This window comes from Cryptomeria japonica, chromosome 3, assembly GCF_030272615.1.
Source record: "Cryptomeria japonica chromosome 3, Sugi_1.0, whole genome shotgun sequence".
In the NCBI taxonomy this organism is placed as follows: domain Eukaryota; kingdom Viridiplantae; phylum Streptophyta; class Pinopsida; order Cupressales; family Cupressaceae; genus Cryptomeria; species Cryptomeria japonica.
This window is the reverse complement of record NC_081407.1, coordinates 279844641-279862482: the sequence shown is the minus strand read 5'-3', so window position 1 is coordinate 279862482 and position 17842 is coordinate 279844641. Positions and strand designations below refer to the sequence as shown.

Genomic DNA, 17842 nt, shown 5'->3' with positions numbered 1-17842 from the left:
GCTAGCCAATAGGTCACAAATATTTTGGTTATGGATTGTTTTGAGAAAGACTATCTTTGATTGGATTTCTATGTTTGAGAGATCAATGATAATCTTCATACTTTATTTATAATCCCTATTGTATAGTTGATCCTTTTGTTTCATTCCACTAATTGGGAAAGTGTTTGGACTAGTTGCTAGTTTTGCCTACTCTTTTTGGGCAAGTGCATCTCAAATTAATTATCTTTTGTAATTGAAAACCCTACCCAAGGTTGCCATAAAGTTAGATGACTACTCATCATGTTCATCATAATCAACAATAATATTTATTGTAATTAAATATTAGTTTATAATCAATGCAATCAATATTGGTAACAAGAGGTAACATGCAATGGCATGACCATGATCCTAAAACTAATTAAAAGTTAGAATATATTTTTTAAATACACAAAATCAAAATTATAGTTTTTCTTTTTAATAAGTTGTATTCTATTGAGTTGCAATAAAATAACTTGTACAAGAGAAGAATATAATAGGAAACATGTTACAGACACTTGATATTTGATAATAACAAGTCATTTCGAGGCAACCCCCACAAACAAGCCATTTTAAGGGGACAACTTCCAAAAGCAAGCCACTTTGAGGATGATAGCTCCAATAACCTTCAATAAGAACACTAATACATGATGATAACAAGTTGATCTCTATCTCCTATATATACCATACTTATGCCATGGACGTCACCTAGAACGACCTAACTACTTATATAAGAATACATAAATGATCATACAACTTGATTGAAGGTTATGCTAACTAAAGTCGATTATACATCTCTTATGCACCCTAGAGATATAATATGATCATTGCCCTTTTTATCGATAAGTCTTATTTAGAAAAAGTCTTTATGTACTTGACATATTAAGATACGAGGAGCATGAAAACTATAATAATTAAAACTCTATATAACTTAGTAAATAAGGTAACATATGAAACTATTTTTAACTTTACCTTTAAATTACACCACTTGACTCCATTCTATATTTAGGAGCAAATGGATACAAATATCTCTTAGACCGTTCCACTTTTATCACATTCTGAGTTGAATAGCCGTGTAATAGACTTTTGAAATCCGCGTATAAAAGTACCAGAACAGTATAACGCCATTAAAAAAAAATCCGTTTTTCTTTTTTCCTCCATTACAAAACTGCAATATCCCAAACTGAAAATTTGGCGGGCTTCATTCAAAAAAGGGAAACGAAAAGTACAAAGCTTTGGTTTCAACTCCCTCCATTTAAATCAAATTTTTTCAATTCAAAAACCCATTTCATTTGTTCTTCCAACAGGCTTTGCCTGTTCCATAAATTTGCCTTCCCGTCTGCAGGCAATTTTTTTTCTCTTTTTCCTTTGTAGGGCACTTTGACGAATTCAATGGAACGAGATGCGTTGACTGTGGCATTAGAGGAAGAAGAGCCGCTCTGCGAGGTTTTGCCGGCGTCTCTGCACAGCCCAAAGGCTTCTCCGGTGGGGTTGTTGGCTTATTATCCTTGGTGGCCGGAGCAGGACGAAGTAAATTCTAAGGATGCTCAACAAGACGACGATGGTGATATTCGCACGGTACGTTTTGATTCAATTCTCAGTTTAGTATTTTTTTAGGTTTTATTTTTTGTAAGTTAAAAATTTGGGATCTTAATTGGATTTTAGAGAAAAAAATCATGACGGAAATGAAACTGGTTTTATGTGCTTAGGGTTTGTAGCCTTTAAAATAAACTTAGGGTTCTGAGAGTTTATTAATTTTTTTATGTTGTGTTTATTATTATACTTTTTAACTTTGTAGAAAATGAATTCAAGGTCAAATTTGTTTAACGTGACTAGGGTTTCAGTTTTATAGCTTTTGACCTTCGTATAATATATTTTTATAAGTTTTGTGCTTTTTGGTTGTATTTGAAGGAAAAGTTGGTTTTAAATCTTTGGTGTTTTGAAAATTGCCAGGATTTTAAAGTTTTTAAAGTTTTTCAAGTCGAAGCTTCACGTCCCGAGTTTTGCATTAACTTCCTTTATTTTTGCTATCAAGTGCGATTTAAGGGAAATTTAGCTGCGTGTTAAGGGTATTAAATTTTGCAAATTAAGGTTCAGTAAATTTTATGAGTAGTATGTTTGAATGAAAAAAATGTTTTATGTTCTTAGAGTTTTAAAGTTTGCAAGAGGTTTTTAGATTTATAAATATGAAGGATAGTGAAGATGATGTTTGCTTGATTGAAAGGAGGGAGCATGTCCCAAAATTACAAGAAGTGACATATGGTGAGAGGAAGACATATGGAGAAGGTAACTACCTTCTAAAATAATTATCTTAAGCAATAGGTTTGCATGTGGAGGTTTGCTTTGCTCCTTCTATGTCTTCGCACTGCAGTCCTTGGGTGAACATATAGCTTGAGCCATTGAAAGGAGAAATTCTTTTTTCCCGCTACTCTAGCTGCCTATTCAAGTATTTGAGCAACTTCGGCTAAAATTGCCTCCCACTTGAGAGAACTTTAGCCCTTGCTACAAAGTAGCCCTTTAGATAGTAGGGCTCTTCCTGGTCAATTGATCCTGTTGTCTCAACTCCTCTCGCCTTGGATCGATGATTGGGGGGTCTAACTTGGTTGACAAGAAAGACATGCATGGGTTATGAGCTTTCCTAGGTTGATCTATCTTCCTTTTCTCAAATGATGCCATTGCTGCATCTATTTCTTATTTTTGGATAGTAGAATCAGAGCCTATCATTGCATCTTTGGAAAAACAAGAGGGGTTATTGAATCCTCCTCTAGCAAATGCCATTGGGAGTAAACCATATATTTGAGTCTCGTAAAGCCAACTCCAACAATCCTCACACTTACATGCTAATTTTATTTAAAATTATGTTATATTTTGGTTCTTGCATTATTTTTAGGAATTTGATTGCGTTTTTTGGCTTTACATTTTGAAAAAGGGATGGCTTCTAATGTTTAAAATTGTTTTTGAAGATAATATTTTCATAAGGATGTTTTGGTTTTATGTTTTAGGGGTATTGGGTTGTGAATTTGGTATCCAACTCCTGAGTTTGGTAGCTAGTTTTTTGTGGAATGTACAGGGGGAATTTGATTTTTGTGCTTTGAGTTTTATATTTGTGGTTAATGAAATTTTACAGTTTACATTCAATTCAGTTTTCCATGCAGATGTGTCCTTGGTATTTGATTGATGTTTCTAATATATTGGAGAACATGGTTTCTTCAAAGAGATGTCTCCACTTGTTTTCTTTTTTTGAAAGTTTGGGATGTCTCAGATGTCCCTAAAAAGATAGACATATCCCCTTTACCCGTATCTTTGGTCTTTTTGAGGATTTCCTGGCATCCCCAGAATGTCCCAACATCCCCTAGCTGTCCCTGAGAGTTTAGAGTGCTCCTCACATAATACACATGAAAAAAGAATTTCAAATGAATAAAATCCTCGAAAAGGAGTTTTTAAAACTGATGTACATTGCTGTTTTACATTTGCTAAAAGAGGAGGAAAGGGGAAGAAGAGTAAGAGGAGCAGTTACTGAGACATCAAATTGATGATGAATATTATTTTTGAGCTTGTTGCAATGTGCCCATGTACTATGCATGATAGATATTTTCTGTTTTTGGCATCTCTCAATATAAACCATGGTTCATAGTGTTGATTTTATGGTAGTGCTTGTTAACCACAGGCAAACATCAGATCTGTTGCCTTCCCAACCATAGACGATAAGCTCTTATCGTCACCCCCGAGCACACTACATGTCCTTCATGTTATTGAATTTACAGATTTAATTAATTAACACATAGTATGTCTGAGTCTATGACTTGGTTTATCAGACTGATTATGGAATCAGTGAATTGTTGTTGTACTTACTCTTTGGTATATCAGTATCTTTTGGTTTGTTTACATTATTTTTAGATACCTAAATTTGTTTGTATTTTAAAAAGTCAATACAGTATTTTCATAGTTATGCCCCTACCATGCACCCACCTTCCCAAAAATCTGAAAATTGCTGTTCCCAAAACATGACCTCTTGTCCCCATTTTGTTGTCCCAAAACTCGGAGAAATGCTGATATCCATTTTTTGAGCTTGGTGGATTTTCAATTGTTGAAACTTAATTTGTTTTTGAATACAATGCTGCTAGGTGTTTGGACACTGATAAAGAAAATATCGTTTTCTTTGATTACGTTGTTAGTTTCAATAGGTAAAAGATTTTAGGGTTTCAAGTCCTTAGAGGAACAATGTTTGTGCATTAAGTTATATTGGCTCAAATTTGTGCTTGGAATATTAAATTTTGTGAACAATGGGTGATATGATAATCTAGTTTGTTATTTTAAATTGTTTTTGATATTAAAAGAAGCCAAAACAAGGGGGTTGTCCCAGGTACAGATAAGAAAACAGTGGCTAGCCAACTGTCAACAAAGAAGTAGCAAAATCACAGCCTCCTAAACTTTCCTCTATCAAAAACTTTAAACATGCTACGCATATTAACTGAGTATATAAAAGTCATAATTAAAATATGCCACGCAAGGCAAAATATAGTCAAGTCCAAGCGTAACCAGAAACCATAACTATAAGTCGGCAGACCATTAGGGCCATTCAAAAAACCAGAAACCCAAACCATAGAAACACAACTATTTTTTTTTGCCATGGCTCCTTTTGGGGAGGAGCTTCCTTGCCCATTCCTTGGTGAGGAATTTAAAGAGGTCCCTGTAGTCCTCATCCTCCTTTCCTTTGCCTTTGAGTGTGCTTTCTTGCAAGAAACAAAGAGTGGTCGCAGAGCTGTGCATGACATTCAGAGCAAACTTGGGGACGTCATGCAGCTTGCTCTCAATGGCCTTCGTTCTGTTGGTAATTTCTTGCAGGTTTTCAAACATGCCATCCACTTTCTTTTCCAAGTCTGTTAGTTTGCCATCCGCTTCCTCCTTGATGCTGCTCACTTCCTCCACCACCATCATCTTATCAAACTTGAGAGTAGGGGACAAAGAGTTTGCCCGGGATTTGGGGCCGGCATCTGGGCTCATGGAATTTTTTGGACTCTCAGACACATGGGTGGAGCTGGCAGAGTGGGGGGTCGAGATGGATTATTTTAAATTGTTTCTGTTTTGCTGAAGTTATGATTTCATGTGCTAAATTATCTCTTCTTGAAATGGCTTTTTGTGCTTGTGGTTAAACTTTGAGAATAAAGAGTTTCTAGTGTTTTGAGTTCATTTTAAATTTGTTAGTTTATTGTCTTAGATATTTGTATTTTTGGTTGAAGGAAAATTTGTTTTGGTAATCAAAGTTTTGAATTTTTTGATTAACAGGCTTTTAGGGTTTTAAGTACAAATGATGAGGATGATTTGAATGTGGTAAGTTTGAATCTCTGTTCATGATTTTGATGGATATTTATTTTGATATTTTTATTTAAAGAAAAATACACATTTCAATATTCAAGGTTTTAGTTTTAAATTTTTAATGAAAGAGGTTTACATTGTTTAAATTATTTTGGAAAGGTAATGATTATGTAGTAAGTTCAAATTTATGCACTAAGTTTTATAGAATTCATATTGAAATGTTTCTTAGGCGGATATTTCATTTTGTGTCCATAGAGTTTTAGTTGTTTCCAAAGATGAGTTTGGTAGCTCTTTGTTAGTTTAGGCTTTTATTTCCTATTGGTAACGATATTTAGTGTTCCTAATTCTTTTCATGGATATTGTGTTGAAATAGACTTTTGTTGCAAGGATGATGAAGTTAATCTTTTAGCTCAAATACCCCTGGTTTTTAAATTCCTCTTTTGAAGTGGATTTTTAACTGTCTGAGCATGATTATTTGTATTTTAAAGTTTTTAAGTTGTCTACGAGGCTTCTAGGGTCTTATATTACTTGAAAAGATAGTGGTTATATTGCAAGTTCAGATCACAGGGCTGAGTTTGGTAGGTTTTGTATTTCAATTTGATGGCTGTCACTCTTGAAGTAATCTCTAAGGTTCAAAGGGATTGATGTCAAGTATCCAGGGCTTAATTTTTTTAAATTTTTTGCAAGGAATATCTTAAGTAGGCAGTTAGGGTTTTGTTCTGGGAGTCTGAAATGTGACGTACTGTCATTGTATATTTCTTTTTGATCACTTGCCAATTGTTTTATGGGAATAGTTGTGTTTTAAATATTTAATAAATGGTTGTCTTAGTGTTTGTAGTGAACATATGGGATTTTGCTATGCTGAGAGGTGTACTACAGTGGCAGCAAGGCACACCATGTTGTGACTGTGCACATAAAAACCAAAACAGTCAGACACATTTAAAAAAAAAGACAAATTTTAAATGAAATCAATTCTTAAGTAACATAAAATAACTCTTAAGTAAATAAAACATAATATAAGTATACAATATTTAGACTATTTATTATATAATTACAAGTAAAAGTAAAACAAAAGAATTACCATAATAAGAAACGATCACTCTTTGAAAAATAAAATTAAAAGTTACATACAAAAGTAAAATAGGACTTCAAATAAAATAATTAAATAAACTAAACAATGTACTTGAATAAAATAGTTCTTAAGAAAAAATAAATTTATGTGTCCATGTTTATATATGTAGTAAATAAAATAATTCTAAAGTAACGTAAAATATTTCTCAAGTATGTAGTAAATAAAATATTTCTAAAGTATCGTAAAATATTTCTCAAGTGATTAAAATAGCTGGAGACTGATGTCCCTTTGCATTTTTAGATAGATGTATTTAAGATATCTGTTCAGTCATATTATTATTTGCATTTGCTTTTTTGTATTTTATAAGAAAGTATTCTGATGTCAATATTTGGACTATCATCTTGAACATGAATTCTGGTGTGTTATATACAAATTGTACAGTGGTAGTGCTCAGGACCTATTATGTTCTTGAGTTTGGGATGATGTGTGTCGATCCTGTCTAACTTTTTGGATACTGTACAATTTGTATAGGGTGCAGGGCTCAGGAACCTGGGGAACACTTGTTTTCTCAATGCAGTTGTGCAGTGTCTAACATACACTCCACCTCTGGTCAGTCACCTTAAGAATACTCACCATTCAACTCCATGTAAGTTATTTACTTGCATCAACTGATTTGCTTGATGCCTTGTTGGTTCTTATGTTTAGGTTTTGATTATTCATGTTTTTTTTACTGTTGTTCAGCTCTATTTGTTATTAAAAATGGATGGCTTTGTTAACATGCCAATTCTAATGTAGGTGAACATGAAGGATTCTGTGCATTCTGTGCAATGAGGGAACATGTAAATACAGTATTGTCATCATCTGGGCGAATTGTTGAGCCTTCACACCTGGTTGATAATCTAAGCAGTATCCTTCTCATGTTGTGTTTTAAAAGTTTATAGGGTTGACATCCATTTTCTGTGTGCTATTTTGAGTTTTGTTCTGTTTGTGCTTCTTATTTTATCAAAGCTATTTTTGTTTCTTGCCGTAACTTCATAGCTGGTATAGACCATGTCATTATATTCATTTTTTTGTTCCCCATTTTTCTCCTGTTAAAAATTTCTGATTTCTCTTTCCGATGTCTTTTCCTTGATTTTATTCATTTAGACTTATCATCTTCATTTGAGAAATATCAACAAGAAGATGCACATGAATATATGCACTGTTTGCTAGAAGCTCTACATAAAAGTACATTATCTCCAAAGGCTGCTCAAGCATGCTTGCTTTTGCAAGGTGATAGCTTTGTGAAGGAATTGTTTGGTGGTCGTTTAAGAAGCCAGGTTTGTAGCAAATAAATTAACATTTTATATTTAGATTACAAGGCAATATCATTTTATATCTATGATTGTAAAGCAGTGAGTAACATCCCACTCTGCTTTTCCCATTTTCATATGCACTACAATTGCATGTGTCCTTTGTTTGTCAATTATATCTATTGCATTTATCTTTCTTTGTCAAGTAGAGGATACTTGAAGAATTATAATTATATTGGTTCCATTGGTTTCAGATAAAATGTGTGGAATGCTCACACTGCTCTGACAGTTTCGAGCCACTGATTGATCTAAGTCTGGAAATCAACAATTCAGATTCACTAATTGAAGCATTAGACTCCTTTACTGCAGTGGAAACCATTGAGTGTGATGACAAATATCAGTGTGAGAAATGTAAGCTTGGAAAGTCTGTATACAAACAGCTGACAATTGACAGGGCACCTAAGGTCCTCTCAATCCAACTGAAGCGCTTTACCAATACCGGAACTGTTGGGACCAAAATACTTAAAGATGTGTCATTCCCTCAAATCTTGGATTTGAAGCCATATGTTAATAATGGGCAGGATCTGCAGGTATAATTAGCTGCTTTCTCCTGATTTGTAACTTGTTTCTATTTCGACATCTAATACAGACAGATTTGAAGTGCTTTGCTAACAAAGATTAGGTTATGTAGACCCAATTAGCTTTTCCCTGGTTTACAACTCATTTCCATCTTGACATCTAATACAGCTTGTGTACATGAATTGTAGGGAGATTTGAAATATGAATTATATGGTGTACTTGTTCACTCTGGATGGACAATGAATTTTGGTCATTACTACAGCTTTGCCCAAACCTCACCTGATGTCTGGCACAAGCTGGATGATTCGCAGGTTTCAATTCTTCCACTCAAATATTTTTAATATGTTAAGCTGCATTATGTATAGGGTTTAGAAGTGCCATTAATGTTCTATAAATATGATCTTTGAATCTATGATAATCTTGTTGTTGATCAGGTGACTATCACATGTAGCCCGTGAAAGATGCTTACAACCAGTAATTGTATATGTCCCAGTTGTGTTTGCTATAGATTGTAGACGTTCTTAGCTTTTAAGCTAGTTGCTGAATTGTGGGATTTTTTGGGCGATTCTGGGTACGAAATGTACTGGAATCAGATTCTGAAACGAATCTCCTGTGGGTACATCCAGGGTTCATGTTTTTAGATGCCAAAATGTTTCCAAAATGTTTAGTGATTCTAGTTTGATCTTTTTGTCATTCTTAAGACCTACAGTGCTGATTAGTGAACTTAGAACTTATCTATCATGAGATTCAGGTTTGATCTTTTTGATATTGAAAGCTGAATTTAAATTAGTATGTTATGTTTCAAAATTTAAAATTTGTAATGGTTTTGTTTAGTATATGTATTGGTGTATGATATTCTAAACTAAATTCTATTTTTTAGCTACATATACATATACATACATACATAGATATTATATATATATATATATATATGTATGTATGTATATATATATATATGTATGTATGTGTGTGTGTGTGTGTGTATATGTATAGGTACAGGTACAGGTATATATGTGTGTGTATATAAATATTAAAATATATATTATTTCTGTATGAACGTACTAACAATGTCCCCAACCCCCAAAATATTTTCTGCTGTACCGGTGTTTTGTAACCATCCCTGTTCCTGTACCTGATTCGGCAATGAAGCTTTTAAATTAAAGCTGTTCCACATAATAGTTGTCATTTAGTGTTATTTTCTAGTCTATTACTGAACTTGAAATGCAGTTATTCAAGGTTTCTGTTATAGTCTACCTAGCTGATGTACAAAATTTTGAAATCTTCTTTGGTTACCAAATGCTATGTGTAAGTAGAGTATTAGAATGTGCTCTTGACATCCACTTTTTGTGCACTAATACAAGCCATATTTTGAATTGGTCATCAACAATGCTTGCTTATTCAGAATTTTCATTTCCTTGTTTAAGTGTTTTTGGGTTTTGTCTTGGCAGCAGTGGAGTTTTAAATTTCATTTTTTTTTCAGGTGAGGGTTGTTGACATAGGCACTGTGCTCCAGCAACAGGCATATATTTTATTCTACTTTAGACAAGGAGCTGAATGGTTTCAAGGTTCAGCAACAAAAATCTCAAAGCATTTGTCAGTAGAATCTCCAAAATCTGTACTGGATGATTCTAATGCCAATGATGATTCCGATTCCTTGACAGATAAGGAGTCTCCTAGAACAATGTCAGATATTCAGAAGGGTCATGATTCTCTTGGAACAATTTATGACAGACAAAACAGCCTGAAAGAGGAAAACAGCATGGTTACTCCCGGCTTTATATTTAAAGCTACAGAAAGTCTGAAGCAGGAGAATATGTGTGAGGCCAATGAGCTTCTCTCTGGTGCAATGGACTTGCCAGGCAAACCAATCAATGTAGTTGTATCTGGTGAGAAAGAAGCTGCAAAGATACCGCTGGTCCCTATAAGTTCACCATCAGCCGAGGGAACATCTATTGCAAATTGTTCATGTTTATCAGGCAAGGAAAAAACCACCACAGATCCAGTTTTGGGTTTTCAAGAAATGCAACAAGATGAACAAACACCTAAGCATTTAAGGAATATGGTGGCAGAGGGTAGTGAGGACATGCCAAAATATTCAAAGAAAACCAAAGTAATGGGAGATGAAGGATTGCCAAAGTCTTCAACTAAAATCAAGCCACAGGGAGATGTGGAAGTACCAAAGCACTCAAGGAAATTCAGTATTGACAATGTGATCAGTTCGGACATGAAGTGTTCACAAGGTACGCCAAATTCTATTAAAAAAGTATTGAACAATATGCCTGGTGATCGACGTGCCTGCTTATTGCAGTTTGTTCAATCTAACAATAATTCATTTCAAACTGCAAAGAAAGAAAATACTACTCCGCATAGCAGGAAAAAAAGGAATTCCCCACTTAAGGATTCTGTCAGGGGTAAAAGACAGAAGCACAATGTGGTTCAGGACAAAAGTAGTCCTAGAGCCAGAAGTTCTAATGCTGCTGGTTCCTCTGTAAATTTCAGTCAGGACTCACAAGAGAAACATGAAAACCTTATTACTCTAGAAAATGATCCATACATCTTTGGGGATGAAATTGAACAAATAAATCAGTATCTATGCAGAACAAGTGAAGTGAGATCAAACAGTAAACTAGACACGTCATCTTTATGTACCCCTACAAAGTATAAAAAGCCTATACACCAAAAGGTAAACATGCAGAGACCTAAGCCACTAAAGGGTTGATTTTTGGACGGTGATGGGTTTACTTGATCGGACCCACAAAATCCCATTTGTGGAATTGTTTTTCTGGAGTTGTAACTGATACAGCCAAGCATAGAATTTCTGCTACTGAAGCTGGTGATGGTTTGTGTTGTTCACTTCCACATGGAATTCAGACCTTTCCATCCTTTGCCGTCTCTTCTATTTGAGGCATTTGTAAATTGTAATTTGAAATTTGTTATTGTTTCTCAAGCCTGATACTAATTATTACGTGAAACAAACCAATGATGCTCTACTAGCAGCTGAATTTAGTAAGGTACGTCTGTTTGGCACAAAAGAATACTTTAACAGCCTTATACTGAGGAAGCAGCTGTGCCAATCTTTTTATCAATAAGGGAGCAGTTTTGCAATTGTAGACTATCTTTACTTTGTAATTTTTGTAGCCACCAATTTGGAGGAATGATCCTCGATCTTCATCTTACAATAAAACATACATTTGAGATGATCTACCATAAGAGTGGGGACCAATGTGAAAATCTGAGTGCTACATTACAATTTCCCATAAATGTTGCCGTGTCCAATTTTTGTAAGAAGATATCAAACAATCAGAATCCTTATTCAAAATTGATGAATTTCAAGGCCTTGGTTGCTTTGATGCTTTTTAAGGTTGCTTATTAAGTTATGATGTATGATTTTGAAAAATATATTAAATATTCCTTTAAAATGTAATGTCTTAAATGTATGTTTGCCATGGGTGTTCTCTTGCACATTAGAATAATATTTTTTAATGTTATATTTGAGTAATTATTGTTTATTGTTAGATCAAAGCCTTTCATTTTGAATGGTGGTTCTTTGATTGTTGTGCTCACCATCAAAATATTTGAAAAATTGAATCACCAAATCCAACTAGCATCTTTGGAACTTTTCAATCTACAGCTATTTTTAGAAAAGAAAATGTATTGTAAATATCTCTTTAAGTTCACGATTTGCAAAGGTGTTGAACCCTCCATTCTGCTCTTGCCAAGCAAACTAGACTTATAGTAATAGAGATCAAACGTTGCATATCTGCTTGTTTGCCATTCAGTCATCTTCATGTAGCACTTTATTTCTGTGGATATACTGCACAAAGGCTTTTGGTACCTCTTCCGTGTCTCATGACACTAGTTGCTTCCACTTGTAGGATTTGTAATACGTTCCTTGTTGATCTTGATAATGTTAATCCTTCTTTGGCTTGTCTTTTTGCTGGTTTTTTGGCGGCATGTCTTTATCTCAAACTTTGTGTTATAATTTCGATTACCTTGAGAGCTTCTCTACGATGATCCTCCTATTTGATATTCCTCTTAACTCTAATTACTCTAAGATGCAATGCAAAAATGATCTTTCAGTAAACATCAATTGTTTAAACAATTTTTAAAAGCAACCTGTATTGATGGAGTGTATGTGTGCAGGTCTCGAAGAAGTTCAACAACTTACGTATAGGCCCAGTACAAATTCCCAATTAACTTTGGGTAGATATCAAGTAAATTCAGAAGCGGGGTTAGAAATATGTATTGTTCCTAGATGGGAGCAAAATTACATGGATTACCAACAATTGTACGAAAATAGGAAGCTTGGGAGATCAAGGGATTTGCAGCATTTAGCAAAAAGAAGCGTACGCTGTGCAATGGAAGACATACGATTTAAGGGTAAGCATATCTTGGGTTTTTTGGGTCTCTTATGATTATAATTTTGGTATTTGTTCTTTTTATGGGTGTTTTAAATCACGTCTTATTTAAGATGTAAAATTGCAGGTTTTGGGATATTTCTGGCTTTGCTTTTGGCAGGTATACTTCATTCCTTTATGTTTTAACAAAGGAATTGACGGTAGATCTTTTCTGGTAAGATGCATTTAAAATCACAGTCGAACTGTTCTGTAAAAGAGTTGAATTTTTCGGCCCACAGTCCAAGTCTGATTACTTGGGAAAGCATTCAAAGTGATTTACGTAACTTTTTTTGTTCAATTAAATTTATTCTTTTGACAATCGGTTTTTTCAGGGTATTGAATATTCTATCTAAGTAGTCTTCTGGATATTTTGATATTATGAGTAAGACAGAAGATGATGTCCGTCAAGTAGTTATTGGTCTGACATTTCCAGATGTCTAGGCAGGCAATAGCCTACCAATAACAAATTGCACAATAACAGGCACATAGATTGAAGAAAACAATGGTGAACACTTCTAATAACAAGCACGTGTCATAAAGATTTCTGTAGGTAAAGTAGTTGCCGCACTAAAAAACACATTAATTTTTGGCTGAAGATATTCTGGCTTCAAAACAGACCTTTTGTACAGCGTGATAGCGACATGTTAGTCACAGTCGTTTATTACAAAATCGATGGTGTAAAATGCGCGACTACACGTGTGTTAGTCAATCCATTTGCTGTTTTGGAGCCAGAATAGATGTGTCCTTAATTTTCATCACCACAAATGCAGAATGGACCTTTTGCCAGTGTAACTGTCCTTTCTAGTGATCACTTTAATCATAGCTTCGAATAAAATTTGGTACATAATTGACGTGTCTCTCCTTTTAACAGCATAAAAACTACTTAATTGCGTTTTAAGGGAGAAGGGTCACTTGAGCATTTTTAAATTGCTGTTATAATATTGGTTGGTTGAATGTCCAATAGGTTTATCATTACAGTATTAGTAGATGTGACATTAAAGTTGTTAGTGTTGATTGCCAGTATTGATAATTGAATGATGAGCATTCCTTAGATCCAAAGAGCAACAAATCATGTGATGACATATCAGTGCACCAATAAAACATGATTTAGTACACTACTATCTGTATTAACCTTTTTTGAGGCCATTTTAGATTCCTCAATAAATATGATGCTCATTTGACATCATATATGATGGTGTCGACTTGAAGTCTTAGTTATAAATAAGGGACTTCATGTAGAATTTAGGCAGAGGTTTCATGGAGGGGCTTAAGTTTCTTTTTTTTTTGAACAGGAGGTCCCATGAAAAAAAATAAAATTTGCTATTGGATTATTTGGATCTTTTTCTGAAAAATAGAAGCTCCTACTTTTTAGTCCAGGTGAAAATGGGTGGGGCTAGAAATTGTCCCACTAGCTTAGGAATGTAAGCTGCCACTTGTCAATGATCTAAGTTTAGATTTCTGTTAAGAAAATTTGGAGAAAAAATATTTATTTATTACTTGCTTTTGTCTCTATATGCAAAGGTATTATGCTCATGAGACCAACCAGCTTCTTTAAATTTTGGAGCTTAAATTTTTAATTTGGACTCAATTACAAAATTCATGAGACCAATAGCTTTAAAATATGGCAAAAAAATCTCAGCAGCTCCAGTGCTATTTTTTAGAAAGCCCCCTCCATGGGACCCCACCCTTAGTGAGGTGCAAAATTAGGGTTTTCAATTATTGGGTCTTTTGGATATCTGTAATCAACTTTAGCATTACTAACCTTTTTATGGAAATGATTTATGTTATAGTTTCTTGAGGTTCTTTGTAAAATTAACTTTCAATCAACTCATAGGTTTATATAAAGTTGAGAATTCAACAAATTTTGAATTTTCTTCTATTTAAAAAATTTCTTGAGATTTTAGCATGGAGAATAAATAGATTAAATATGTGGGAAAATTGATTTCTCTTGGCATCTTTTGAATGAATATATTTGTAATATTTTATAATTTTTTTAATAAAATAATTTTTGTTTATAGGGTGTTAAGGACCAAGGCATCTTCTAGGAAGAATAAGGTGAAATGAATTCTCACTTCTCTTGGCTTTTATGAAACTTGATTTTGATGGTGCTTTGAGGGACAATTTGAGAGTACTTTAGGTTGGTTGTGATAAAAAGATTCTTGTAGGAATCTTGTCAAGGCAACCTCTACAAAATTAAAAGATGGAATTAATAATGGTGGTGAAGCTTCAACCTTGGTTCTAGGTCTTTAGATTATTAATTTGTATGGCTTTGATTTAATTATAGGAGATTAGTAATCTTTGATACTCTTAGAAGACAAATTGTTGAATTGAAAGCCATATGATGTTCTTGGAGAAGCTTTCTTTCAAAGTGCAATTCTTTTAGCGTTGATTTAGACATGCAAATAGTGTAGTTGATATCCTATCTAATTGAGGTATAGATGCTAATAAAGACCTTATCATAGGCGATTCATTAGGCTTTTGGTAGGGATTGGATCTTGTATGGGACAAGTGATTTCCCCTTCCTTTAAATGTAATGATTATTGTATGTTTTGGTTAGGGTTTGTTGTTTGATTGCAATTTTTATCCACGTGTTACCTAAATGATTATTGGACAAATCTTTGAGAGTAGAGTTTTGTGACTAAAATGAGATTGTTATGTTCATTTTCATGAAATCTACTTCAAATGCTATGGAGTCAAAATTATGTTTGTTACACTTAAAAGGGGTAAAAATTTATTCAAACACAAGAAAAACAAAGCACGTGCATTAAACAACCTTGTCAATCTCAACTAGGTGGTCCAACTTTTGAGACAATTTTGGGGGTAATTGTCCCTTATCCACAATATTCCAATTGTACATTTTATCAAAGGCCCATTTGGCCAAACAATCTGCAACTCCATTCCATTCTCTCAAGATATGACAGAGTCAGAAAGTCATAAATTCCAAGGAAACACAAATGAAGAATCCGTTTAATAACCAAAGCTAGATGCCAGCAAACATCATCTAACCTTTGCCTGTTCAACAAAGTCACCACCACTTGAGAATTGGATTCACAAATGATCTTTCTCCACCCAAGATAGCAACTATGCTCCACAACATATAAAATGGCAAGAGCCTCCATCAAATTGTTAGAATGCATGCCCTTGTAGATGGAAGAGATAAATTGAACAATATCGAAGTTGTCTTGCCCAATTCCACCAATACCAACATGACCATGATTTTCACGAGATGAACCATCAGTGTTGATTTTCAGAATTCCTCGAGGAGGGCACCAATGTCCCTCCCTGTTTATCTTTCGAAGAGGATGTTGGCATTTATTTTGCATTGTTGGCATTGAGTTGTCATTGATGTCAACATGTTCAGATGTAGAGTCGATAAGTATGTGAGGGTCTTGCCAATATGGTGTCTTGTTTGGTGTGTTTATCACTTTGTGAAGGAAGGCAACCTTTTTCGTGTCATGAAAAGGAGGTGACCATTAAGGCCTTTGTAGTTTCACGGGTGTAACATTTATTGTCGCTTGGATTGCGATTTCGCGAAAAAGGAAGTTGGTAATTGCAATAAAAAGGTTATCACTATTTTGTTGTTTTTGGGCCCTACCTCTACTAAGATGCTTACGGCATAGCGATAAAGGTAAAGGTTATCGTAGTTTTGCAGTCAAAACAAAACAACACAAAACAAAAAGCAGTGAATAGAGTGTGTGGAGAACTTAGAAAGGAAAGAATAGATACACACCACAAAACAAAAAGCAGTGAATAGAGTGTGTGGAGAACTTAGAAAGGAATACACTCAGTGTGGGGTAGAGCAAGGATATATATACAGAGAAGAAATGAGAGATTGGTGAATAGAGGGAGAAAGAGAATAGAAGACAAAGATTAGAGATTGGTATTAGAGAACAAAAGATAGAGATAAGAGATTGGTAGTAGAGAACAAAAGATCATATAGCAGAGGACAAAATATGTGAGCAAAGAAGAGACAAATCAATCTCAAGAACTGAAAACACTACGAGTTACAAAACTTCATTTGTAACAAGGTATTCAACATGTAATTGTAATTTTAATTTTTATTGTAATCATCTAGGTGGGTGCTCAAATTAGGGGTAGGTGCCAGTAAAATTCAGGGGTTGGTGCTCCTTTGTTTTGGTGCCCATAAACTTGTAATCAAAACATTTTCATTGTGAGGTTGGATTAGAGCAGTAGACTCTACCAGCATTTTCTCACTGAGGTTTTTCCCCACTGTGGGTTCTCCTCGTATATCTTGTGTTATGTGTTTGCCTTGTGTGTGTATGCAAATGAGTTAAATATCTCTTCTTATGAATTCTTGATTTTTGTTAATAAAGCCTAGATTTATTTAGAAGAGTTTAAGTTTTTGATTACCACTGATTCACCCCCCCTCTCAGTGGCCCATTTGTGTTCCTTCCCACATGACTTGTTCCACAACCTTCAGAACATTTCCTTGAAGAGGAAGATTGAGGTAATTGCAAAAAACATCTCCTGGATACACATGTTCAACCAAATCACACTTTGTCGAGATAGTTTCACCAAGAGTGAAAAATTTTCCACCACAAATGTTGGACAACCATCTTGACATCTTAATAAATCCTTTGATTCCTCTACAACCAAATATGCCAGATAATAAAGGTAGGTCCAAGAGCCCAAACAACTTGAAGAAAAAAAGTCTTAACTAGGGCCTTGCCCTAGTGAGCAAAAAACTCAATCAAAGAGGATACATGCCAACAAGCTTGATTCCAAACACCCCACTAGAAGTGCCAGATCTCCCTAAAGAAGAAACAATGAAAGAAGAGATGAGAGACACTCTCTTCACTAGTATGACACAAAACACACATCGAGGGACCCTTGTTTGGATAGAATTGAGAGGTTATATTTTGTGGGGAAGGCAAAGGCATGAGATTGGGAAGATTTTTATTATGCAATGGTGGAATTGAGGTGGCAATATGAGAGGTTTTTGAGTCAAACTTCCTTGAATTAATCAAATATGAAGGGTAAATTTTGATATTTCTTTGAGGTTTGTCTCTAACCTACTTAATTTTATCAAAGCAAGGAAATGGTGAAGGCATCAATCCACCACTATATCTAGGAAAATAATAGAGTAGGCTTAAAGTGTGCCTTTGATGCTTTTTAGGACAAAATCTTCTGGTGGTGGCAAAGGATTTTGT

General features: G+C 34.4%; 1 protein-coding gene across 5 annotated transcripts; it reads left to right on the top strand.

Annotated features, from left to right (window-relative positions):
• The first annotated feature begins 1056 nt into the window (after positions 1-1056).
• On the top strand, positions 1057-14894 carry LOC131029601 (uncharacterized). 5 transcript variants are annotated; one of them, XM_057960140.2, is made up of 11 exons: positions 1057-1593; positions 5302-5346; positions 6935-7049; positions 7199-7309; positions 7550-7722; positions 7950-8285; positions 8463-8585; positions 9755-10514; positions 12418-12654; positions 12760-12792; positions 14690-14894. In XM_057960140.2, the coding sequence occupies exons 1-11, from the start codon at positions 1408-1410 to the stop codon at positions 14695-14697; spliced, it is 2127 nt and encodes a 708-aa protein (XP_057816123.2). In that variant the 5' UTR covers positions 1057-1407; the 3' UTR covers positions 14698-14894. The 5 variants fall into 5 exon arrangements, with proteins under 5 accessions (XP_057816123.2, XP_057816124.2, XP_057816122.2 ...); XM_057960141.2 differs by lacking the exon at positions 14690-14894 and adding an exon at positions 13004-13512; XM_057960139.2 differs by lacking the exon at positions 14690-14894 and having other exon boundaries at positions 12760-12990.
• The last annotated feature ends 2948 nt before the right edge of the window (positions 14895-17842 follow it).